Source organism: Indicator indicator, chromosome 24, assembly GCF_027791375.1.
Source record: "Indicator indicator isolate 239-I01 chromosome 24, UM_Iind_1.1, whole genome shotgun sequence".
NCBI classification, from domain to species: Eukaryota; Metazoa; Chordata; class Aves; order Piciformes; family Indicatoridae; genus Indicator; species Indicator indicator.
Genome location: NC_072033.1, coordinates 6,886,220 through 6,914,143, shown reverse-complemented (window position 1 = coordinate 6,914,143; position 27,924 = coordinate 6,886,220). Strand labels below are relative to the sequence as shown.

The 27,924-nt window shown below is 39.8% G+C and overlaps 1 protein-coding gene across 1 annotated transcript; it reads right to left on the bottom strand.

Annotated features, from left to right (window-relative positions):
- SLC9A8 (solute carrier family 9 member A8) lies at positions 1-27,896 on the bottom strand. Its single transcript, XM_054391767.1, has 16 exons — positions 27,866-27,896; positions 27,008-27,186; positions 22,912-22,992; positions 18,095-18,153; positions 15,128-15,211; positions 14,075-14,176; positions 13,340-13,374; positions 12,347-12,490; positions 11,479-11,617; positions 9,100-9,205; positions 8,025-8,141; positions 6,439-6,521; positions 4,631-4,742; positions 3,997-4,217; positions 2,752-2,898; positions 1-1,518 (listed from the first exon to the last, which is right to left on the bottom strand). The coding sequence occupies exons 1-16, from the start codon at positions 27,871-27,873 to the stop codon at positions 1,411-1,413; spliced, it is 1,725 nt and encodes a 574-aa protein (XP_054247742.1). The 5' UTR covers positions 27,874-27,896; the 3' UTR covers positions 1-1,410.
- Between the last annotated feature and the right edge of the window lie 28 nt (positions 27,897-27,924).

The window sequence follows — 27,924 nt, the reverse complement described above, 5'->3', positions numbered from 1 at the left end:
CAACTTTTATTCCTCCCAGCAGGTAAGCAGCTGATCAAAAGCCTTAGTAGCAAAACCAGACCAAAAACATTATTCTCACACTTTCAGAAGCAAGCATGTGTTTTTATGTCAGATTTATGTGCAGAACTAAAAGTCGTATTTCCACAGTGAATATGCAACTGACTAGGGAAGAATTTGGGTTGGCAGCCAGAGCAAAGTGCTGCCTGTGTAACCACAGCAAAGGTGCAACAAACACTGGAGGTCTGTTTAGGTGAATGCAAACTGAGCTCATGGACAGGGCCAATTGGAAGTGAAATGAAACTGCTGATTTTCAACCAGTGTAAGCAGAAGATAAAAATCACATTAGCAAACAGGACAGCTTAATGAAAGCTGTTTGGCACTTCCCAACTGAGACCGTTTCAGCAATGTGCAATATTAACCTTTCTGCACATGGGTCAGGCTGTGTAGGCTCTTCTTCCTTGTGTACACACTGCTTTTGCTTCCACTAGAACTTAAAAATTCCACTAGTGAATTCTGCAGTGTTAGGAGCACTTTATCAATTAGGCAAAACAAAAGCTGCTGTTTTCTAAGATTTGAAGCCAAAGTGTCAGCAAGGAACACACAAACCCAACTGCAACTGGCTTTAGCCAAAGAAAAACCCACATTAAAAATTACTATTTCAGTACTGTATCATACAAGTCCCCCACTCCTCCAACCCATAATATAATCAGTACTGTGGGTTAAATACATCAGTATAAAAATAAAATAATCCCAAAAAATAGAAATCAAGACTTTCTTAAATGACAAAACCAGCAGTTCTCAGAGGTGCTTCCTTGTACGTGCAACATCTGCTCTCTCTCAAGGTAGGCATCTTCTCTGGGTTCATAACGTGCAAATCCCATAAATCAGATTGATTCCAGTCAGATTCCCTTACTAGTGCTGAAACAAATTCACAGTGTCAACTGTCAAGAGTCTCCATGCTGTGAATCTATCTCTCTCTATATATAAAATAATATAATAAAAAAAAAAAGTAAAGTGCAATTCATTCAGTTTTGCAGAGTCATAGAGTGGCTCTGTACTCAGCATATGTTTACAGCAGATTTCATAATAGGAAGAAGACCTCCCCCCTTTAAATAGTGTCATCATTTCATGGCAGCTGTGTCTGCTTTTCAACAGGCTGGATAAAGTTTGCTATGCTGTAAAATCTGAATGAAAGATTCTTCATTCAGTCCAGTGTCTGACACACCTGGGTTTCCATCGCTGACCAGTATTACCAAGCACAGCAGATCTGCAGTTTTATACCTAAAAACGTAGCACAGACTTGTCTGAAATCAAAGTACATTCTGAGCTTTCCAGCTTTTGTGCAGTCTCACTCTTGATACTTAAATCCCCTTTCTACTGACAACCTCATTGCACTCCTGCCCTGGTGTGCTATAGCAGCTCTTGCTCATCATCTTCAGATCCCGAGGGCCCTTGCCGTACCTCCTCATACCATTTGTTTGTGAGGGTTTTCATCTGTATGCGCCCATTATGCAAGTCCTAGGGCAAAAGCAAACCAGAACAGTTTGTTACTTCACTGTGTCACCACTTGTGTGTTGAAGAGAAAGACTCATCTAACATACTCTTTGGGAAATAATCTACTCGTGGCCTCTAAGCATGCAAAGCGATTCTGTTTTCTACCAGAAAATGTTCAGCCAGTAATTATTTCCACAGACAGTATTTTTGGTCACAGGTATTTTTACCTGTTTTCTAGACAGTCCTGCTCTGTGGGTTTCAGCAATCTCAATGCTGTCTGGATGGCCTGGCTTTGAATCTCATTCCTCTCTACACGTTCCCAGGGACACTGGGAAGCTTGTGGCCTGCTTTGGTGATTCACATGCTTATTTTTCCAGCCTTTGGTTGAAATCTGGATGGCAACCTATGCTTTTGGCTACCAAGTACAAACCAGATGCTTACTCTGGTTTCTTGATTCCTTTTTGGTTTTGCAAAAAAAAAAAAAAAAAAAAGCCTTTGGCTTTTGTGGGTAAGTGCTGAAAACATTCTTTTGAAAAGAAACAAAACAAAATGAGGAAAAATAGTATGTTTGAGCAGGCTAGGAAACTGGAATGTGCATGATTTACACAAAATTATCAATTCCACAGCAAGAATGCTTCATTCTATGGCAAACTGGAAAAACAGTGAATTGTGTAGCTAAGGAGTCTCAGATTTCTGAGGCATGGAAGTGCAAATGGCATAGTATTTACACCTCTCTGAGCCACTTGGTGTTAAGTGACACATTCAGTCAGGTGTCATTTTGCATTTACAGCTTCAAAGTCTTGGTCTCCCAATGAGGAAGTTTTAGAAGTGAAGGCTGCAATGCTGGTATTGTATTTCCAAGGTAAAAACTTCACTCTGCAGAAGAAAGGCAGCTCGAGAATTCACAGGATCATGTATAGTAGAAAGCAGGACCTTTGTGTGAGTGGCAGCAGCTTTTCTGGAAACAGCAGTAACTAATAACTCCTGATACTTAAAAGATTAAAGGTCAGTTCCATAAATCTATACACTTTTAAAAGTTGTGGTAGCCCTAAGAGATGCTCACTTAATCCAACCTGTGATTTCACAGTGCAGCTTTTCATTACAGCTGCTCTACATATGAATAAGTAACCATCAGCTGGCTCACTGCTCTTAATGTAGAAGCTGTGTGGCTACACTAGGAGCCCTGAAAGGTACAGAGTGAAGTGACAACTTACTCTACCACAGTTTCTTTCCTTCCAGAAAACAAGAAAGACTTACTTCTTGTGTGAGTCTCCTAGTGAAGAAAGGATTCAAATACTTGGCATCAAACCACATAAAACCTTTGAGGTCCTGGCGTTTTATGTACTGGGCTTCATACTCCTCCTCTGTGAGCTCTGATAAATGTTCAGATTCTATGGTATTTCCCTAGAAAGATCACAAACATTAGAGTAACCTGAGAAATGTGGCAGCCAGCCCTCCAGTTTGCTTCAGCACCTTGCTCTGTGCTCTCACTTCTCACAACCAATTCCCATGCTGGAACAATATGGAAATTATCACCACGGCCTACCAGGCTGTATGAATCTGTCCAGCTGTTGATTCCCAGAGCTACACTTAGCTTCCCTCTTCATGCTGAAAGGCAAAAGACCTCCATATTTTGTACTATTACTATTGCTGAGATCAGATTTCTAGTGTGCAGGCTTTCTCTTGCGAGCTGGGTGATGATTTTATCCAGCAAGGAACACCAATGTCACCATATCAGAACAGAGCCCTGTATCAAAACACATCCTATCCCTCTGCCCTTCCTGTACACATCTCCCTACCTGGACAGAGTAAAATAATTCTCAAGACTGCAGGCTTTTGGAAACCTCACACCAAAAGGACCTGTTCTTCAGACCCTACAGAATGATACCCTGCAGGTGTTGTTTGAGGGGAAGCAGGTAAATGCCTTGTGATAGTTTCTGTACTCCAGCCTCTTGCTGGTTCAGACTAGCTGTCACATTTTCTTCAGTAGTCTTGCTTAGCTTTAAAATAAAACCCAGTCAGAGGGGTGCTGCTGTTACCACCTTCTCATGGCTTTTGCTTTGACTTTTTCAAAATAATTCCCATCTGCCTTTTATGATTAATTCATGACTCACACTGCGCTAGCTGCCTTCCCTCTGTATATGACTCAATCCTGTATCATCTGCTTTATGCTTTTGCAGGGGTTACTTCCATTTGTATGGATCAATTTATAATTAGATTGAGTTAAGAGACTGTTTCTCCTCTCTTTGTCCAAACAATTATTTTGTGTAAACACTAACTAAGGTCTGCCTTTGGGATATCTGAAAATTATATTGCTTGGCTCTTCCCTTCCACCTTGGCTTCTCCCACAGCTTTCATTTCACTTTTTAGTAAAAAAAAAAATGTACTAGTCTTGGAAAATGTCAAAAGTGGAAAAAAAAAAAAGCAAAACAAAACAAAGCCAACAACTTAAAAAAACCCCAAACCAAACAGTGATCCTCTGAACAATAATCCCAAACCAACCATCTTCTCTGTCTTGCTGAGATTAATGTCCTTCTTGTTTCTCTTGCGTGCTTTGGAGTCCTCAATATCAATCAGTCTGATGAGGGGCATGGTTCCTCCTCCCAGCAGCAGAATTGTGAACAGCACTATGATGATTGTTGTTGTCCCAATGAGCTGTCGCTTCTCGATTGGTTCCAAGCCCAAATGGAGGCTGAGGGCGTAGGGAATTGCGCCACGCAAACCTTATCAAGGAGAACAGTAAACCAAAGATTGACTCAGCAGCTACAATGGTCCTCAGCACCCTGATAACTCAGGAGGAATTCTCTATCTTTAAAAGATTTTTACAATCCCATACTATGTCCCTTTATCTTAAGTGCATCTGAGCTCTTCAGATACTGTTGTTCGAACTGTAAACTGCTAGACCTGGAAAGAAAAGCAGACCCTGCAGAAAAAGCTTCAGAGGGCATCACCGCTGCATAGGCCTCTAGCCAAAGGGGAAAGAGAACAGATCTACTGCACTAGGGTTTGAGAACAGTGCAAATGCTCATCTGAGTTTTGCTCAACAGAAGGAAACCAAATTCTTCCCAGAGCAGCTTATACAATGAAAAAAGATAAAACATTTTCCCAGTTCTCCATACTTTGAGCTTTAACTTACCACTAAACCACATGATAAACATCATTTTGGGGGTGATTTTATGATCACGGAAGAAGTTGAGTAGGTAGGAAAGTGGGAAAATATTCACTGCTCTACCAAACAGAACAAGTACCTGAAAAACAGAAACAAAAGCAAGAGACCACTGATGTGTTGGGTTCCCACAGGACCCAGCTGCATCTGCTTTGTACAGGGCAAAGTAAATTTGCTCTTTTCACTCCTAAGTTTTGCAAGAAGGTTCTGCTGCTAAACTAACCTTAGGAAATCTCTCTGCAGAGGACAATGTAAAATTGAACTTTTTAAATATTTGTCTGCTTAGCTGAAACTACACCAGACTTGTCAATGACAGGGAACAGACACTACTTATAGTAAATAAATTAAACCCAAGAGGCATTTCGGGGAGACTCAGAATTGCTTTGGGTAAAAGTTCTCCTCCGTTTATCTCCTTTAATCATTCCCTTGGCACAGCAGCTAAGAGGCAATAAGATATTTCTATCGTCTCCCCATGGACTAGTTCCTCAGAGAAAAAGGCCAGAAGCCAAATAAACAGCATGTAATCCAGTTCCCCACTTCCCTAAGTATGGTTATAAAACACACCACATGCTGAACCAACGTTTTGAGAGGAAAAAAAAAAAAAAAGAAAAAAAAGCACAATTGATTTAATGGCAAACAAAGAACAAACACAGGGAAAACTTTAACTGAGAAAAGCAAAGGTTTTCACAATGCCTTTGCTTTTAAGCTCCACCATAAACAGACCTTGAAAAGGTAAATATCCTAGAATTAGTCAGCAGGATCCTTGAAGGGTTGTGTTGTTTTCCTTTATGAATCACCCCCAAATTACACAATTTACATTATGCCTGTGAGGGCAATGCTACCCAGAAGGAAGTGTCACACCTTAGATATATATTAGATAAGAAGTTGGGTGTAATGCAGTGAGAGCAGTTCCCCATGCTGACAGCACTATCTGTAAATTGCAAATAATTCTTCCCTTGAACCACAGACTAAACTGTGCTAAGATACATCACTGTGTGCAACTGGAAATAGAATTCACATTTCTCTCTTGACTGATGACTTGAATAGTTACAATAGCAATAGATGTAGGTAACCTCCACCTGAAACACATTTCCAAGTGCCACTGCACACAGCTACACTGAAATAAAGAACCAAAGTAAATGAAGAATTAAGAGTGGAGTCAATGAACAAATAGCCATTGGAGAGGGACTAACTCTGAAGAAGGTGAGCTCAGAGTAAGTTCAGAGTGAAAAAACAATGTATGGGCTGTTTCATGTAAACTGCTATGATACAGGAGACAGCCTTAAAAGCTGTAATTCTGAAGAGATGGAACAGAGTTTGATACTGCTTTCTACTGAAGCTACTCTGAGCTGCCCATTCTCACAAACAGTTGATATGAAGCTAAAGATACATAAAACTCAGGACTGTTTCCTGGTAAAATAACTTCTGAAAGTGGCATGTACAAACTCAACATCTTGAGATTTATTTTAATAAATCTAACAGGGTAAACACAAGTAATGAGTCCTTTCCTTGCTTTTAATACTCTTAGACAGGATGGTTCCAAAGTAAGAGCAAGCTGGAATTCCTAAAAGAAGGCTGATGTATTTGTACACCAAAGTGCTGAGAGCAAGAACAGTAATTCCATGCTAACAGTGAGAACTAACTTTGTGCATTGTAAAAAAATATTTTCCCAACCTGTGAAATACAACTATCCTAAAATATTTTAACTGTAAGGTGATTCCCCCCTCCCCAGTACCAAACCTACATCTCAACAAGACCTGAAGAAAGCAGATACTTACTATGCACCAGATGACAAAGGACATCTCAAACTTGTGAGGAAAACTAAAAATGGACAGGCCGAGAAATGCAAAAACACAGGTTTCTGAAAAAGAGAAATCACATCTTAGATATATAATTCTGTAAAGCCTTTTCCAATCCTATTGTAAGTCACTATACATGGACATTAAATAGTATTTCCTGACTTCTGAAAGTACAGAATAGGCATAGAAGGCCAGATTCCTACACCCTTGCGGTCAGTGAAGAGCACCTCAGTCTGTGTGTAGGCTTTTTTCAGCTTTAAATTACTAATGGCTGTGAACAAAGCTGGCAAATCCTGGTTCTGGACTGAGAAATTTTTTTGAGGAATATAGGACAAGCTGCAGAACACAACCTACAGGAGTGACTGCTAACGATTTCTGTAGCTGTGAATCAGGTTCTCTATAAAACCGAAATGTCAGCCACAAGCTCACATATTGCAAGTTGAATGCTATCATAAAGCATTCCATTCATTACATTTTTAGAAGTGGCAGCAGTTCATGGCTTTGCCTTGTAATAAACTACTGCACTGTATGATCCAACAACCCTTGTGTATTCTAACAACCTCTAGAAGTAATGTTTGCAAATGTGCAACAGAATCACCACTGCACAATGATTACAGCAATTCAAATATTTTATTTCCACAGCACCAACCCACTGGCAGCAGAGATCTGCTGAGTCAAGATGTTTCATCAGTCTGCTGCTGTTCTAGCAGGGTAGGTTCCTTATCATAAAGGCAGTTAAAAACAGGCCAGTTCTGGACAGACAGCATCAATGCTTGAGTTGCTGTTAGGTCGTGCTTTGGCTACTGGCTACTTAAATTTGCATGTTCAAAACCTGCTGCAAACGTGTATGAATTGGGACAGCATCTTAAATAACTTCACAGTGACCTGAATGAACACCTGGGGGGGGTTGCATCTGTAATAGATTTAAGGCCAAACCCTGATGAGCTACTGCTGCTTGGGTAATGAGCGGTTAAGCTTAGTGTGCAGCAAGGCCACTCCACAGCCATGATCCAAAGTCATCTTCCTGCAATACAGAACACATTCATGCCATCTCCTAAAAACAAGGGATATATTTCTAATACAGAACCATGTCACTTCTTTGAAAGTTTGGCTTGTAAAAGGACATGGAAAGGCTACAGGACTCCGAGCTGCTTCTATCACTACTTCCAAAAACTTCTCCGCTTGTGAAGCTCTTGGTTTTGCAAGTAGCTTTCCAGATACAAAATACTGATAAAAATCCATCTCCTAAAACTAAAAATAGACCAGAGGAATGCAGGAGTCAGAAATATCTATTCAGTTATCAGTCTTGTAGCAAATCTTAGCAGAAGCCTGCAGGAGGGAACAGAGAGATTCACTGTATGTTTTATCCAGTATGGCAGGAAAGGTGACTTTCAACTGCCTGCCAGACTCCACTATAAGGAATCCTTCTTTTAGACACATGTACCACTGACACACAAATAACTTGAAGAAAATTCACACCTCTGCTGCTCCCATCAGAATCACCACTTCAGGCAAATACAATTTTAAACGATTAGTATTAGGTATCAATAGTAGATAGTACCTACCACACATGAAAGCAACAGTTCTCAGGGTCTGCTGCATTAGAATCTGTGTTACTGGGGACAAGTTGTGATGTGTGTAGTGAGACATCACAATGCCAGAGAAGAGGATTGCCATGATACCTGCAGAGAAAAATGTAGCAGTTAACAGAAGAATAGATTGAACTCTGCAAGTATTTGTTTACAGACCTTAGTAACACCAAAGCTTATGAAGCACTAAGTGGGGCTTCTAGTACCATTGTTACTCATACTGGTCTAGTTCCACTGATCCACAAAGGGTCTCCAAAGAATGCTACTGTGCAGAATGCCCCTAGCCTCCAGCAGAAAGGGTCACTAACCATCTGCTGTAAGTTACTACAAAGACTAATCTCAACTATCAGCTACAGGAAAAGCCACCACATCTTCCACTATAGCATTCAGTTGCTCTAGTAACATGCACAGCTTGGACAGAGGTGCACAGCTTGGACAGAGGTGCAGCAATTGCTAACCAAGGCCAGAACAGCTACCTCAGATTTCACTGTACTGCACAAAGCTTTGGTTTGTGTAAGGGATTTTTTTCCATCTACCTTGCTTCTCAGCTCTTGCTTATTCATGAGAAGAATTGGAATTTCAACCTACTTTGCTAATTGCTCAAGACATATCACAGATTGTCAATTATTCACTGTTCATAAGGAGCTGGGTATCTTAAAGGAAGTTCTAAGCACTTGCGTGGATACTGCATAAACTTACACCTGTACAGGATGTCACTTGAGAAGATGGTTAAGATTGCAGAAACATTTAGCAGTCCACCTGAGGAACAACTACAGTACTGAAATTTGAATTCTGTGTTAGGCAGAGGTAACTGGGGAGAATATAAGTATTTATGCTGGTTAAATAATGCTTACGAAAAGTGTAATTACCTTCATTGTACTATTAGAACATGAAGTAGAGAATAAGGATTTCTTTAGAGTAAGTCAAAGTTAAAAGTAAAAGCCCAGGTTAAAGGAGAAAAAGTGAAAAACCAGGGGCCTTCTTAGACATAAATAATGCCTACTCTCTAAATTTATCAAAGAAACCAGGACATACTTAGTTTGCAACTCACCTGAGAGTGAGATACCTTCTGCAAGTCCATAAGGAAGGTAAGCAAAGATGATCATCATCCCAAACTCTAGGGAGGGTGTCTTCCTTAAATCAATGTGCTTCAGCACGTACACACAAAAACGTTAAGGAAAGAAAGTAAATTAAAAAAATGAGAGAAGAGTTTACATCTGTGTCTTTCCATTACAAAACATTGCTTGTGATTACTTATCTACTGAATGAATTCTACACACTGGCTTTTGACTCAAGTATGCAGAGATTAGTGCTTTCACAGAGTCACAGAATGGCTTACGTTGGAAGGGACCTTCAACTTTCACCACAAGATCATCGACTAGATCAACTTGAAGATCTCTCAACTAGACTCAGCTGCTCAAGGCCTCATCCAGCTTGGCCTTAAATACCCCCAAAGAGGAGGCATCTGCAGTCTTCTTGGGCAACCTCTTCCAGTCTCACCACCCTTGTACTGAAGAACTTTTTCCTAAGATCCAGTCTAAAGCTGCTCTCCCTCAGCTTAAAACCATTCTCCCTTGTCCTATTGCTAGATACCCTTATGAAAAATCCCTTTCCAGCCTTCCTGTTGGATCCCTTCAGGCACTGGAAGGCAGATCAAAGGTCCCTTATTTTATAAGGAGTGTTTCTTTTAGAAGCTACTACTGGTAGAAGTTTATCAGTATGGACAGACCTACAGAATGAAAAGATCTGAAGTACCTATACAGTGCTGGCTCAAGTATCTACACAGTGCTGATAACAACAGGCCAAACTGATGGTGTGTACCTAGAAGGACCATTTCCCTCCAGTCTTGGAAATCTCTGCTCCAAAACTACTGCAGAAAATGCACAGAGAATCATTAAATAGTAAAGGCTTTTCTAAAACCAGACAAGAGCTATGAAACAGCACATTAAAAGTAAAATAGCTCTCATTTATGTTTTAACAAAAATAATGTCATTATAAGATATTTAAAACTTACTTTATATTTGTAGTCATAAATATGGACATTTGTCAAGGGCTGCAAGCTCTGCTTTGCATGCCATGCAGGGTTCTGCAGCACAGCTGCCATGTAGAAGCAGATTTTGCCTCAGACATCAATATTTGCCATACTAAGTGTGCAAGTAAACTCCTCTGTTCAGTCCTAGGCTTAAAGTTACTTTCAAACAGATATAGCAGATTTTCAGTAACAGTGAGAAATGTTACACACTCTTGCCTTAATGCTTAAAATACCCTACCTACCATCTTTGTTAAAATTCAGAGGATTGGATGTCTGTGATGTGGAAGTTCACATTCCTCCTAGGTTATGAACCAGCAATGATCTTCAACTATATTTATCTGCTGGCAACTAGTAAGAGATGCCCTTTGCTGCATTGAAATTTTGCATGCTTAGGGTAAATCAAATACTTTGAGGCACAAATAACTGTAATAGGGAAAATAAACTGCTTTTCTTTGTCTTAATATCATAGAATCACAGAATCATTAAGGTTGGAAGAGACCTTTAAGATCATCAAGTCCAACCAAAACCCAGCCTCCATGACTACTAAACTATATCATTTAGGTATCAGTGAGAAGAGTTGAACACCTGCCTCCCTCTTCTGCTGTGATGCATGGAATCATTTAAAAGTTCATGGAATCAGGTTAATGAACCAAGCAAGGAATTATGTCTCTACTTAATCAAACCCTCTGTTCTTGTTATTTACAAACAAAGTGCCTAACAGTATGTCCCAGATGCCCTGAAAAACTGCAGTGCAAGCGTAGCACAATAGGTTACCTGCAGTGAAGACAGTGTTAACGTTAAACAAGCTCTGAAAACTAGCAAAGGTGTCTGGCTTACAACAAATGTCCTTCCTTTTCTCAGCAGAGAACCTTCTGGGTTCTTTAGCAACCAATTCATGCAAGTGTAAGAGGCAAAATATAATTCAATGTAAATCCAAACAGGACAGGATCTGTATTCAGCTGCCTGAATATGATACAGAGGGACAAATGAGCTGGTCTGACTCAAAAGCCCTCAGGAAAGCAGCTTTTTCTTTTCTTTTTTTTTTTATTTTTAATTAACTGGTTTATGTATAAAAAATGAGCCATAAGCTTTTAAAAATTGATCAGTATTGAAATGGAATTAATCTATTTTGAATTTACAGAACAATTACCATATATTCTAACACTCCAATGTACATCATGTAAGCTACTATACTGCATTTCAGACCTTCATTATGTTCATCAAAATCTGATGTAACTTTTTAATGAATACTAACATAAAACCAAAACGAGTAGGAGAAAATCCTCAGCCAACAAAATAATGTCCAATCAGAAATGTTCCCTAAGAAATTCTGGAGAAGATGAGAAAGGAAAATACTCTTAGAATGTTGAAGTTCATCAATTTATACCAAAAGGATATCACTGCAGAAATAAGACCAGTAAGTGTGCCAAGTGCTGCAGAGCCAAAGAACATCTTAAGAAAGTATCCCAGTGCCTGTAGAAAGGTTTGCCATCCGCTTACATCTGACATATTTTCTCTTGTCAAACCTTCTGCTGTGCTAGATAGAATGGGGAAAAAAAATAAATAAAAAGAAATGGTTATAAATTCTAAGCCTGGATCCAAAAATACCAACATCTTTTGAGAATGACAACAAAGACTACTTCAATTTCTTTGTTGCTACCACTCTTAAAAGGCTTTTACTGTGATATATATAACAAGAGGAATGTCAAAAGATGTTAAATCAAGTCCTAGTGGAATCCCCAAAGGGAAACCTAAATCTGCTAAAAATCTGGAAATTCAGCATTGCTCTTCTGAAGAATCCCCAGAATGGCATAAATAGGCTAAGGTAATGCCCAGTATTACAAAACAATTCTCAAACTTTGAAAAGGGAAAAAAAAAAAACACAAAAAAAACCCACATTTTGCAGTGACAAAAACTCAAGGGATGAAAAAGAAAAGAGATGGATCATGTGACCCTCAGAACAGAACAAATGAACAGAAAGAGCTCTCATCAAATATTTACGTGTGGATGAGAGACAAGGTCACTGAAAAAAACCCAGAGGAGCTCTTGAGAGGAAAGGGGAGTAATATCTCTGAATTTCAGGAAGGTGTTTCATAGAATTCCATGCCAAGAAGACATGGATTCTAACTAGTGTTCCTTTCGACACCAGAAACACATGATTTGTTCCAAATGGAGACGGAAGAATTACTGCATATCTGAAGAATCAATTAACAGAAAATAATGTGGTTGCTGTTTCCATAAATACAAGGAGTTCAAATGCACTTACTTGGTCAAGACAATAGAGACTGCATCATTGAGAATGCTTTCTCCAAAAACCAACATGTTAAGTACAGGATCCACATTGAGGGCATTGAAAATGGCAATAGTAGCCACAGGGTCAACTGCAGATATTAAAGAGCCGAAGGCAAAACTGGGAGAACACAAAACAAGTAAGAAAACTGGATGAAAAAGAAATGTACCTAGCAAACATGTATCAACAGCTGGCAACAAAGATATTATTTGTTACAGTTTCTACCCAGCAAAAAGCTATGCTCTCTTCCCATTCACAACAAGGGACAAAACCAATGTTTGTGTTTTCATTCGCTGATACGCCACAGAGAAAAGCTGTTGTTCAGCTGGAAGAGATGTTGGAGAAATACCTATCTCCCAGCTCAAACAACTGTGTCAATGTCTTACTCCAACTAGATAAGAAAAATTCAGAGGAATGGGAAACCAGTCATCTTTACACACACAGCCCAAACCATGTTTCTTGCTCGCCACCCTATTTATTTATGGATTTTAACAGAAAATGTTTGCTTTTGCTATACAATAAACACAAATCCCAAATAAACCAGGAATAAGCTTTATTTAATGCTGTGGTGGTGTACTCCTGAACAACTGAGTAGATCCTTTGCCAAGTTTGTGAAAAATCCACATTAGCAATACTGAAAAATCTGTCTTTTAAGGGGAGAGCTGGCCAAGGAAGTTATGCCCTTATCATACATATCAATAATAGCAACTAATCAAAGTTCAAATATTTTTAATGTAAAGGTTTCCTGTCTAGAAAAACTCACTGAGCACACAATACTTGTTAGAAATAAGGATGTAACAAACAGGGTTTAGAAGTGCTCAACCTATTTTTTAGTGTCACACACCACACTGAATGTAAACAATCTAACCAATAACCAGAAGAGCTTGCCAACTACAGTATATTCCTCATACACATTTATCCTGCAGAATGCTTCATTTCATACACTACACCATTTCCCCAAGAGCTTACCTGTCTGTCATGTTGAGTTTATAAATTACATCAGCCTGAAAGAATAGGTAAAACATAAAAAAAAAAAATCACAATCAACTGTGTTTTCCTGCTGTTTTTAAAAATGAAATGATTCATCAAATCCTAAGTTTGTAATCATGAGACAAATCACAGGAGTGATGCTACCCAGTCTAACACTGCCCTCCACCAGTGGTCTACCTCTACGGTCCTGGTCACTCAAAATCAGGGGAGACCAGATGAAACTGAGCAGACACAAGCAAGTAGAGTAACTCTGGCATTCAAAGGAATGGAAATCTGAGAGGCAGAGAGAAAAGCAGGGATTGTTTGGCCTACCAGAATGAAGTCTGAGAGAAAATGTAATTATCTACATCTATATCTAATCAATGGGGAAACACTGAAGCAGAGAACTGAAAAAAAAAATGATGGAAAACCAAATGAATTTTATACTGAAAATCAGAAAGTGGCTCGAGAGGATACTGGATTTAGAACAGCCTTCTGACAGGAAGATTAAGTGAAAAATCATAAAACTCAACTGAGGTCTTAATTGCTCTTACCATGAAGCATGCTGAATCTAGGTAAGGGGTTATATAACATTGCCTCTGTGATAACAGATAGCAGAGAACTCGACATTGTGACTCAGGAATTCACTTTCACTAGTGTTTGTCTGCTCTTGAAAAATCAATCTTCAAAGAGCAAGACAGATAAACTTAAGTGCTTCAAAGCATTTGTTCTTACCTGGCCCAGGAAATAAATTCCTCCACCTACAATGAAAGCTGATATTGCAGTGCCAAATACCGAAAACAGAGTGATGGAACCAATGTTCTGAAAAAAATTGCCCTGGAACATAGTAACAAAGTTAAGTAAATTACTGAAAATCATTTGAGAGAAATCTCACATTTGGGTTTGCATCTCAATTAGATTCTGATTCACAACTGAGTTTCTGATAATAAAGCTTCCTTAGTTTGGTTCCAGGACCGCAGGACAGACATCCACATCTGTCTGAAGAGCCTGCTCTGGAGGCCAGCAGCAAATGCCCCTGACACCCAGGACAAGATGTCACTCCAGTACCCTAACAACAAACCACACCTCCAACAAACAGCTGGAATTCACAACCACTTTTGACACATTCTCCCCCATGAGAGATCTCTGAATTAATCTATCTGTTGTACACCAGGCAGGTGAAAAAGGCTTGGAGGCTTCCCAGTTGCTGCTCCATTTTTTAGGTTGTGATTCTCTATAAAAACCTCTTCAGTGTTTGTACCAATCCACAATATTGCTGCTGCCCATTGCTCACTCCCTCTCCTGCAGCTCAGTTCAAGTACAAAGGCAGCACACAGAATGGTCCAGAACCACTTCAGCCAGGACTGGTGGTATAAGGAACATTCACAGAAATGCAGGGTCCCAGGCAAAGGCCCCCAGATCCCTTGTAAACATTTTCTTCTTCTCTAGCTATGGAGTGACTCCACCTTTCCCACTTTTCATCCCGCTCCTTCCTATTTTGCATCCTTCACATCAGTTCTTGTACAGCTCTGATAAGAAACCTCTCCAACCAAGGAAAACAACCTCTGCACAGGACCTAAAGCCATGCCAACACTCAGTTAACAGTATCAAGCTACATTCTCCAAATTCTGGGTCAAAGAGCCTTACATTTTTCATTCTCAATTACCTGATGATTAATATGATGGGATTTAATGTAACTATTCTGAACTTCACCAAAATAACTTAAAGCAGCATGTGTTCCAAACAAAAAACCTCAACATGTAAAATGAGTGTCTGGCAGGGACTGACCTTGTGCAATGAATATCCAGATTCAAATATAATAGGTGGAAGCAAAAGCAGAAAAAACATATTTGGACGAAACATTTCTTCTTCCTGCCAAATAAAAACACAGTGTTAACTTCAAGGATATCATAATGATTGAAATAACATCAAATCTTCCAAAAGGGAAAAACCTCAAAATGTTGGAAAATGAAAATGGTATTATTCTTTCTCTCTTCTTATCACAAAATAAAAGACTGAAGAATAGTCAGCTGCTCCAGGGCTGCTATTTTTATAGGGTTTCTCATCCAGTGACAGAGATCTAGATGTTACTTATTTTAAATTGCTGTCTCCAAATAAGCTGCACAGTGAACAGGTTATTTATGGCAAAGGAAAAGTGTGTTCCACAAAAAATATTCCCATTTATCTCACAGTCTCAAAATCTGTAAAGACTGCCAAGGAATGGTGACCTCTTGGCCAATGGTTTAACTATAATCTTGGTTAACTGGGACCAAATACAGTTTCATTAGAAAACTCATCATCTGACAAGAAGAACTTAGATCATCATCATCTTAGTACACCTGCAAGTGAATAGGCTCAAGATACATACCACTGTTCGGGGGCTGAGGCTTGATTCTTCTGGGTAAATGTAATTTAATGGTACTATTCTGATGGTTCCCTCTTACCATCAGAGTGATATCAATGAAACCTACCATGAAGCAAGATGTTATTTTGTGGTGACCTTACTCTTTGTTGCCCACCTCATCACTTGGCTAACACTGCTTTATAGAGTTGCACCCTGAAACTGGCACCTTGACTTTTTTTCTGCTGGCAAATTAATCACAGATGAATCTTTACCAAGCAGGCTCCCTCCTGGTCGCCACAGTTCTGAGTACAGCAGAATTTGGCACTTTTGTAAGCAATGATTACGAATTTGTTTAAATCCAGGTTAAACAGCTGATTCACTGCTCTGTTGAAACACCAGCTTCCAAAAAAGAAGTACTCATCCCTTTAAAGTCTCGTTCTGGTCTGTACCAGTGATAATCATCTTAAAGGATTTGGGGGACTTAGAAAATAAAACTCATCCTTTAGACTGCAATGCTCCAGTCCACTGCTCTGCAGACACAATTACGTGCACTGATGGCTGACACTACCTAGACGCTGTTAACTGTGCTAGAATAAAATCCAGAATCACAGAATGGCAGGGGTTGAAAGGGACCTCTGGAGATCATCTAACACCTCATACCTAATTAATTGCACTGCTTAAAGGCCCCTGAAAGCAGAGATGGACAAGGATGCAAGAAAAAATGAAAAGGAAGGACTGTATTTGTGCTGCAGTGAAGCAGAGCCCAGGGAAGTAAAACTTTAGGGCTGTAGTCACCAGCAAGCACAAAGTCCACTGAAGACTTGGTATGGCATGAGTGCAAGCATGAGGGCAGGAGTATGACCCAAGATTTCCTTTGGGCATGGATAGAGCCTGCAGTTACATATTCTATTCATTTTTCCATATCAGATACAAACAAATTCTCTAGCAAATTTAAAACCAGTTCAAATAATTTCATAAAGTAGATAAAAATAATCGATTAGAACAGTTCACATCTAAAACTATGACAGTCTATGCTACAAGCTAAGATTTAATATGGTGAAAGTAACTTAAGTAAGCAAATAACAATAATAATGTGATATCTGTGACTCTTTACCTTAGCTGATAAGAGGAGCAACTGGACATAGCATTCCTAGTGACTCCCCATGATATGACCAGAAATAAACCATGTCATTCACCAACTGTGATCACTGTTTGCTGTGTTTCCAGAATCAGTCCTCAAATCAGAGCATACTTCAAGCTTTCTTTTCTCTCCCTTCATATGTGACCTCCTTCAAATTATTTTAACAAGTAAGTAGCTATTTAAAATTGCTGATTTTGTAGCTGTTTAACTGACTTTCAAGTTTAAGTTAAATCCAGTTGACACATCTCAGCACTAACTAGTGCACCACCCAATGTTTCTAATAAGTAAATATGTAAAAGTGAAATATTACAGCCTGACTCTTGAGCTTTGCAGTTGCTTAAATGAATGTACATAGAATTAGTGCAGTTAGTTGACAAAAAAGGAAGCCTTTTTTGTAATTAAAAATCAGCATCCGATTGAAAATCTATGCATTTTGATGTGTTTCAGCCACAGAGAAAAAGAATAATCTTCCTTTAGGGAAATAGCTGCAAGCTAGGATTAAAATTCACTACTCAGACCAAGATTTTCAGCTTGCTAATGTAAATCCTGTTTAAAACTGGTGATTCAAATCACTGATTTCAATCAGTTCACTGATCTAATCCTAATAAAGTGCTTGATCCTATGAAAATAAATCACAATTTAAATACTTCAAGTTTTTAAATTAAAGCAGGAATAGTGAAGAGTTGATTGCTTTGATGAAACTGCAGGAGGCAAAACCCTTGCTTCACTGTAGATTTCAACTTCTGGAGACATTTCTACCAGGATTCTCTCACCCTGAGGAAGCTTAACTCCATACAAGCACAGGTAAGACCTCATAAGATCACACACTAATTCAGGTTGGAAGGGACCTCTGGAGGCATCTGATACAGGCTCCTGCTTAAAGAAGGGCCAAGTGAGAGCAACTTCAGCTGCTCAAGGCTTTATCTCACCAAATTTTGAATATCTTTGTGGATGATCCCCAGTCTCATGAACTGCTCTGTTTTTTGCTGTAACTTATCCCAAAGATGCCCAGTATATTAATCTACCACATATCTAAGAGGAACAGATTTAGTACCATAAAAAAGTTTACTTAGGGAAAAAAGTATTTTGTAGAAAATGTTCAGCAGGATCAGAACCTGAAATTTGTTGTATTAATACTAAAAAAAATCCCCAAACTTTGGCATTAAGCATGAGGTGCATAAGTTTCTGGATATTACATGTAAAGAACTGAATGTAACAGTCTTATTTTAACTAATGGTCTACAATTAAAAACTAATTCATTCAAATATACCTTCCAGTTGGCCAGCTTTTGAGCCTCTATGATTTTTATAAAAGCTCCCATAAGGATACCTAGGAGAGAATGAGAAAACATTCTGAAATAGCCATAAAACACATCACTGTTTCCACTAACTGTTTATTGACATGCAGTCATCAGTGTTTTAAAAGCAAAAACAAGGCAAGTTCTTTCATTCCTACATCACAAAAACACAAAGTGGTTTTGGGTCCCATATATGACAGTTTCCAATAGATGACATAATTACAGAGCTTCCTGCACCAACACTGACACTTGGGGTATCAAAATACTGAACATGCATACTGAGAGTGCTGTGCTCCTTGGTTCCTAAAGGACACAGAAAATGCTTCTCATCCAAGCTGCATTCAACTAAAATTCCACCTTTCTTGCTAGAGAATCATGGTGTTATGAGTTGGATATCTGTGTGATGGCACAAAACCTTCCTGTCACTCCAATGCTATGTGCAGTGCTGGCACAGCGTAAGTGAAATCAGTCTTGTCCACAGAAGCGAATTTTGTCTCCATGAAATCATAGCTCTTACTGGCAATGAAGTAGGCAACAAAATCTCATCAGGGTGGAGACACTGTCAGAACCATTTCCCAAATGCATTACACATCTTTTAAGTCATGTAGAAATACTAATTTGAGTGTAAAAGAACTTTATCAAGGGTGCTACAAACTCAACAGTCAAAGGTTATCATCCTCTTTCCTCCTCTACATCTTCAAACAGATTAAGAGAGAAAACTCCACACTAACAAGATTTCTTCTGAAAGTCATGAAGATAATGCATCAACTGACATGAATTGCCTTCAAAGCATTAGGAGGAAACAGTCTTTAGTCAGACTTCAGATCTGTTTCTGCATCATTTAACTATTTGCAGAATGGAGACTCAGTAGTCATACATTGATTGGGCTGTAGAAGTGAAATACACTGAATGAAAGGTAAAAAGTGGCTGAGAAGCTTAAAGTGTTCCTGTAACTCATGTGTTTTTATCCTCTCATGCTGCAGCTATCAAGAGTCTTAAAAATAGCATCACATGCATTACTCCTGATGGATGTGTCATACACACAAAGCCATGAGGTGTAAGCCTTCTTTATACAAAAATATGTGAAGGCATCGGTCCCAGAGGGTAGAAATAATTATTCCATTAAATGGTTTATATGGAAAGGAAGAACAGAACACTAATGAAGGAACATCAAAGGTCTGCTGTTCTTTGAAAGAGGACAGAATGCAGATACAGCCATTCAGATGGCATATAATCACAGCTCTCTGTACTACCAGTCAGGCTCTCCAGTCTGCAATGGAGGCAGTGTCAGAAGCCAAGGACTAGAACATTCTAGCTCTTGCAGAGCAGCAACACTGTCAGTCCAGGCACAACTTAGATCACTTAACAGACGTTTATGAGGGGAAAAACCAAAGCACAACCACCAGAGATATAGAACTGAAGGCACAAACTTCACTAAGTGCACTTCCTAAACAAACTTCCAGTATTTTATGAACTAGAACTGAGAGCCCTCAGTTCTAATTTAGAGGGGATTTAAAAGAAAAGAGAATCCCTAAACTCACTTCTGAAGTGAAAGGGCTCAGCATGACTGTGAAACTGAACCCCTGTAAGTGGGGCTGGGCTACAAGTTGGGACACCGCTATCCTATGAGCTGAAGAGGCTTAAGTAAGAGGCCAGTTCCAATCTCTTTTTCAGATGAAGAGCTAATCACATACTAGTCCTAACAGTGTCATGGAGGGATGAGGTGCTTTCATGGTATCAAAAGTTAAATGAACAGTACTATAAATGTAAGGCAACAACAGATGTTAAGGGAAAAGGAGTCCAAATCATACTGCTTACGCCTTTATACAGCACAAGTTACATCTAGCTGCAAATGTGCACACTACAGAACCACTAAACTTAGACTATGCTAAGTCAAGTTACGAAAAAGAGTTGCACAAAATAATGCATCCACCAAGAAGGTTTAACAGCAGCAGAAGCAGTTTTGATGCTGGCCTTCAAAATCTGTCCCACACATCTTTACAATTGCCCTTTTTTAACTACTAAATTAATGAACACAGGTTTTGTTCAGCTGCTTCCATCTATTAAATCAGGTAAGATCCATTTTGTCAAGGGGCTAACTGGAAAGCTAAAGAATTTTCATGTTACAACCAACCTTTACTTTTTCTGAGAACATGTTAAAACTCAGTAATAAACCAAAGAGAAAAACTTCTGTGGCAACTATTTTTACCTATAAAACACCAGTAATTTTTAAGGACAAAGAACAAAATCTGGTCTTAGAGAGTAAGAATGCACTCCTGCCCTGTCTACCAGGAGAGTAACATTCCCTAGAAATTGTAAAACAGAGGCTTCTGAGCCAGCTGAAACAATGGGAGGAAAAATAGCCGTGAAAATTGTGCTTATCTTCTCTGCTGCTATTTTTATTAGCCTTCGGTAACTTCCTGAGGACGTCTGCTTAATTTACAAATCAAAATAGGACACACCTCACTTCTGGCACTGTTAGCAAAACTGGATACTTGAAACTCAACACTGTGCTCTTGCAGCTGTGTAGATCATTACCAGTAACAGAGGTTCACTGACCAGCAATTAGCTGACAATTCCATGATTATACAGATGTCACATCCTGTCCACAGAGCTGACAGTAGTTTAAATATGACTGAATCAATAAACTAAATAAATAAGGTTTCAGTGGCACAGGACATCTGTTACCTGTATTGCTGCTGAGTACAACACTCTCTCAACTTGGTGAAAATTGTGTTTGCTGGTCTCATCTTATGTTGCTGAGGTGACAGACTACATCTACATTGATTCACACCAAAACCTCAGCTGTGCAAGTTTCCTGCACGGCTACAAGAGGTGCACTGCTCCTCCTTCTTATGCATCTTGAGTACAAGTGACAGCCCCAGCAAGAAAACAGTTCCATCAACAAGCTTTTGTTGGGACTGACAGAAGCACAGAACATACCAGCACAGCTAAAATCCTTGTCCTGCTGCTGAGATGCCAAGAAAAAGAAACAGAAAGAGAAATATGTCTGAGCCTCTACTGGTCTCTGCAAAGCTCAGCAGAGACACAATCTTGCTTAACAACTTAGCTCAGCATTGCCCAGTAGTTGGCTGGGGCAGAATATAATGGATGAGAGTAAAGAAAACCTAGGTCAGCAAGAACACTCCGTATACTGCTGCATTTTAAATTGTAGATTATGCTTAAATTTAGACTCACTGTTTAAGAACAATGGTTACCAACCTGAATAAAAGCCAGATTAAGACCTTTCACCTGGATTTTTGTGTACAAAGAGGAAGGATACTGAAGGGATAACAATGTGCTTTTGGCATCTGTCATGACACCGGATGAGGTACTGCACAGGACATCTCACCTGTCCACAGCAGTAATGTAAGAAGGGAAGAGAAGTGCATCAGTAGTGAATAAAACACTGCACGGATTCTACAGAGATGACAGAGTAAGTCAGGATGATCAGCTTTGATCTCTCTGTTATACTATAGCAGACTGAAGGATAAACAAACAAAGTCTGATAGATGGTGCTGCTATGAAGATGAGTGGTGCGTGCAACACCCATCCACACCAGCACTATCACAGACTGCTTACAGGTCTGTCTGCCTTTCAGCTGCACAGAAATCTCAAAATTCAAAAAACAGAGCCTTGCATATGAACATCTCCTTAAGCTTTAATACCTTCTACTATGCTAGTGATGTCATGTGGTCTGCAAAGAGCTATCTAAAAATTCAGGGAGTCACACCTGCAGGAAAACATTTTTCTTTCTGCTAAGTAACAGCTCTAAGATTTTACCAATCTAGCACCCAAGAAGAAAGAAGATCCCTGTTTTCCAGAAAACATAAGCACCTTTCTCCATTGAGAAACAGTGTGAAAATACAGTTAAAAATGTGGGAGAAGAATGCACCAGAAAAGCACAGAAGAAAGTCCAAAACTTATCTGCTCAACAAGTAGCACTCCTCCATGCTATGTTAAGACTATAGCTAAGCATCTTTCTCTTTTTGTTGTCTTTTTAAGAAGAGCTGTCAGTGAAAGTGTCACTAGGAACAGAAGCAAAAGAATCAGAGATTCTTGTAAAGAAGTTACAGAGAGAGCTGAAACACTGTTCCTGGGATCAGTTAGACTAGGTTCTTTAAATATTGTTACACACTATGTAGAGACAATAATGTACATTGGCCCGATTTCCTCTTCATTTACACATTTACATCAGGAGTAACAGTGTACCAATAAACTACCCTAATGTAACACTGCACACTTAGGAATTCTCCACATTTAATTCAAATTAAGTAAGCACTTGATCTTTATTAAGGGTGGCATTCTTACAGCTCAAGTCACAGGAAGAGCCCCTGTTGTGGTATTACAGGGATGTAACTGGCAGTCCAGACAAATTTTCAGGATACAATTACAGTCCCCAGCTAGATTAAAATCACATATGCAGACATAATTCTACCAAAACTAACGTGGACCACTTCAAAGGGCAGGCCTGAGTCTCACTGCCAGGGAGGGCTACAGTATCTTGTGCTACAGTGCAGATGCAAAAATAGAGGAAGCTGCCAAAGTACTTAGGTAGTGACATGTCTATAGTGCCTGTATCTGTCACAGACTGGCCCAGTCTCTGCTCATACTCTTATTTCTTGACTGTTTCCATGAATTGAATTCTATCCATTGATTGTTTTCTTCACTCAAGCCAGTTTGCTGCATTTTTTTAGTGATGGTTAACACAAAACACAGTATTACTTCAAGTAGAGACTATTAAGAGTCCCTGAACTAACACAAATTCAATAAAATGTCAGGTTACTCACCTAAAGAAACAACAGCCACACTCTCTGGTAAAAAATGAAGTCTGTATTTTATCAGTAAATGCACCAATATGATGCAAATAGCTGTGAAGGGAAAAAGAAATAAATTGTAGATTTACAGAAGAATAAAGTAGGCTTCTAAACAGTATTTCTAAAATACATGCAGGAAAACTTCTCCTAATGATTTAGTAGAAATCCACTAATGCAAGCAATCAGATTTTGGTTCAAACATAATTTTCACTGCAGCAAGTAAATGGATCTACAGAAAATAACTAAGGCAAACGTTTGGACTTAAAATTATCTCCTACAATGAGCAGTATTACTGCTTTTAGAGCCTGATTCATCTGGCAAGAAAACATTTCCTTAGCAGTAGCTGTCAAAAATGTCAGTTATACAGAATACACTGTCTTCATGAAGTTTTTTGTAACCATTTTGTATTTTCCAAATAGAACAAACATGTACACGTGACCTCAATTACAGTTGTAATGCTACAGACATACACATCTGAGTCCCTCTGAGCAGATGGGCTTTACCCAAATGAAAACCCACAGAATCAAAACAATTACATTGGAAGGGATCTCTTGAGGTCATCACCACATTTTCCTTTTTGCAAGTTGTGACTGGTGCTGCTTGTTCTCTCGTGCACCTCAGAAAAAAACCTCAAATTTGTACTCTAATAATAATGAACTTCACCCAGTAGGGGAAAGGCTGTGTTTCACCACAAAAATGAGGGCTACAGTAATATGAAAATCCCATCACAGCCTATATGCCAATGGTTAAGGCAAATTAGAAAGGATCTATAGCCTATCTGGGGACCATCCATGGTTGGAAGATGCTACTTGACTCTCAGAAGTACTGCAGACAGGAAACTCATCTGCAAGAATTAAATAATTCTGGATTATTCATTCCTAACAATTTGTTCTAAATATTCCCTACACTGAAAGTACCACAATTCTTCTCCCATTTTAATGGTTAAAGGTCAAACAAAGAAACATCATCTGGCCAGTTAGTAAGTTACATATTTTGCTCTGTTTGCTGAGAAATCTCTCTGCAGTGGCCTGGGACACAAGCAGCATTGCTGCTCATGTTCTGCCAAAAAGTAACCAAAGTTCAGACACAGTCAGTAGCATTTTATCTACTGGAATAAAACAGATGCCTCTTAATTGCAGCAGAGACTGTTTTAAATGGTGTATTTGGCAAACCTTATCACAACATCAATGAGAATCTTCAGTCTCCTTACTGGTTTTGTGTCTGTCAGCCTATTTCAAGTAGGTAGCACAGTGCCAGGCCACACAAGAGTACCTATTTTGAACTCAGGAATGAAATAGTTTCCCAAAACTGCTCTTAGTGCTTTAACAGCTCCTTCTTAGTTAGCTAAAACCCAAACAGCCCCGTACAAGTGGTTCAGAAGAGCGCTTTCAATTTACAGCCCCAAAAGGGTCAGAAACAGTACACAGGAAGTTCTAAGCATGGATATGGTTTGCTGGGGTAGACCACATGTGAACTCCTGGGGTCTACAACATGATCTACATTTCCTATAGTGTCACAAGACGTACAAACCTCATTAATACAAACACCATTTTCCAGCATCTTACTCTCTAGAAGGGTGCTAAGGAATGGGTATCACACCGATGCCTGTGTTCTTCTCGTTACATTGCCCATCCAATTCACACACAACATGGTGAGCATTTCACTGATGTGCACATGAATAGATGAATGGTCTTAGGAACTGAGCAAAAACTCACGGAAAACAGATATAGTTGCTCAGCTAATGGCATGTAATTTGTTCAGGGAAAAAGCTGTGGGTTCGTGGATGAGCAGGCATGGCTCCACCCACAAAGACTGGCAGAGCTCCCTTCCCCACATATTTACCACACTTCCATCTTTATGGCATTGATCAATCACTTCTCAAAACACCTGAGTTTACAACACCTGAAAGCTGACTCAACACAGCATTTACTTTAAAATGCTGCAGTTCAGAAGCTGATTAACAAGGAACTAAGACATCTGGCTGTCAACTGGCACACACAATGGGAGCAACAGCTTCACCATGCATCCCAAGTACTTTTTTCTTCACCTGTCAATGAGTATTAGCGAGTTCTGTATCAAATTCCTGCCTGTTAAACATCAAAATATGCATCCAGTAAAGACATTGTGGATTACTGCATTAAGAGCATTCTATATTGGTCTTTGGGATAGATCCATAATGGCATCCGGATGTTAGAGATATACAGCAAACTCCAATGTAAGCACACACTTTCTATTCAGAGATTTAATCACCAACTCCTTTCTACCTGCTTTTGACTACTTTGTTTTGGCAATAAAATAAAAAACAACCATAGTGTAAGAAGTGACTCCCACCACCATGCATTATGGCAGCCTGGTATATTCTTTAGCTGTTGGTCAGCCATTCCTTGTGAGACTGTTCAGTTTGTGTCTGACAGCATATCAACTGCTCCAGGCACTTGCACATAGCAGGAGTGTAACAATCAGGCAAGAGGCTAGGAAAAGCAGTGTTCTGGACAGGCTAAAGAATATTTGAGTGTTCCCTTAGGGAAGATCACAGTAAAAGGATGTAATGTAACAGAAGGGAGTTCATGGATCACTTGAACACGGCAGAACAGAGGTACGATTTGAAAGTGAAATGGTGTTTGAGCAGATAAATAAGTCACAGAAAAATGAGGTCAGAGACTAACACACTACTACAGGAACTTTAAATTCGGGGCTTGGCTTTGACACCAAACAGCTCAGATCTGCTTCTGCATCCATTCTGGTTTAGAACATTTAGAAGACCATATTACAGCTCACAACATCCAGATTGAAGAGTATGGTGCACATATTCCTTTCACCCATCCTACACTTTCAAATCAAACATGAATGTCAATAACAATAAGTTTTTATACTGGATTTACTTTGTTCAGGGAACTTCTCTGTCCTGGGGGTGATGCTTCTAAGATCCATTAAGTTATCAGACTGGCATAAATAGGATGGAACACAGCCAAAAAAAAAAAAAAAAAAAAATCACAGCTCTATTCATAAGACCTAGCAATACAATTTTACCATGAATAGCCCCTTTAAAATCCATGAGACAGACATTCAGAAATTTTATTTTAATCCTAGAAGTCTTCTGATCTACTGCATTTTGATTTTGTTTCTGTTCAAATTCTAACATGCTTATGACCTCTGGGAAAACATTAAACATCTCTGGAGACAAATACCCTAGAAATCAGCACAAGCCTTCCACCTTTTGCTGCACTTAATAATGGTTATTTGTATAACTTTTTTTAACCCAAATTATTTGCATAAGTTTCTGCATTGCTGTCAACTTCAGACCTATTCTTTTTTCCATTTGGCACTGCCAGAGAATACTGGGTTCACAGGAAAGTCAGTATAGCTTACTTTAGAGGAATCAAGGACACAAACAACCAGGGGAAAGCAGACAATCTCTTAACTCACCATGAAAATGTTGTTATTGTTAACAGTTTTGACTACAGCACTGTTCTAAGCTGATGGTGAGAGCTAACTATATTCTATTAAAGAATGAGAACAGCCCAGACTCACAGAAAAGTTGGGAGTGCATCTGCCATTCAAAACACCCATAAACGTAATATTATGACAACTTGTAAGTTATTATCATCCTGTAGGCATGTAAGAAAGTAAGGAGAGCCAGAAAAAGATACTGAACTTCGGTGCTTATGCATAAAAATCTGACAGCTTTCTACTGGGTCATATAATAAACTGTCCAGAAGTGCTAGAATTAGTCCTCAAAGACAGCTGCATGCACCATGGGGCATTCTGACAGTGTCTTTTTCATACATGAGGATGTGCCATGTGCTTGATAAAGAAGGTGAAGACACTTAAATATGTTGTTTGCATTTTGAGACCATGGTGAAAGGGTTTGCAACGGTCTTCACCTTTCCACAGAGTTGGACAGTTCAGGCAATTATATACCCAACTTCCTAAATCCCTGTGTGTGTACAATATTCCACTGCCCAGAGAGAAAACTAGATGAGAAATAAAATGCTGTGGTTTTGAAAGCTTGCCTATCATCCTCAGATGCAGAGTGCAATTAACAGAGATTAAGATTTTCATTATTCACCTAAAACAAGAAGACTAAAAAATATTGTCATGCCACTAGATTGCTCCTCTTGCTGTGCTTGGACTCCGGTCTGAACTGGAAGGATAGGTTTAGCAGGTGTAGGTACCACCAGTTTGGTAGTAGCAGCCAGCGTAGTATGGAGAGTGACATTGATGACTTCATAGGTGCCATTTGCAAACCTGTCAGGATAATATAATGCATGATTATACTGGGTGGGAAGAGCATGATAGAGACTTAGCCTACTAAAGACATGCACATATGAAGCAACCACCAAATCATGCTGAATTTGTACTAGTGACCCACATGTTAGAGTTGCTTTTAAAAAGTGGTCTATGATCACTCAGAAATACTGGGACTTGATATTCACGGAGCTGATTATAGCTGCCTTCCTTCATGAACTGCTGCCACCACATACTCTCTGCACTGCAGCTCGGGATGCAGGTGAAAGCCTGACGCAGAGAGCGAACTAGCCCAGATAGGCTGTCGAGTGTAACAAGCCCGCTGTGTCAGACCAACGGCACCCGCAGTGACTGCGGGACTGTCCTTGTCAGCTCCCACCGCCTTTCCTGCCGCGCAGGGCCGGTTCAGAGCCGGCCTCCCCGGCCTGTGGACAGGATGCTTCTGGACTCCCTCCGGGGGCCTGCGCTGCAGCCTGCGGCTGCCATACTGAGTGGAGGTGCCGGCATCGAGGAGCCGGGGACACCGCTCCCCACAAAGCCTCTGCTAAGGGGAAGGGCACCGGGCACACGGCAGCCAGAGCCTGTCCCGGAGGCGACGCTCTCCCGCCAGCAGGGCCCGGGGGAAGCTGGCTGACCCCCCCACCGTCGCCGCCCGCAGCCCGCCCTCCACCACACTCACTCCGCCATCTTGCCGGCCACCGGCTTAAACCTTCCCCCGCGCTCCTGCGGGCCGCCCTG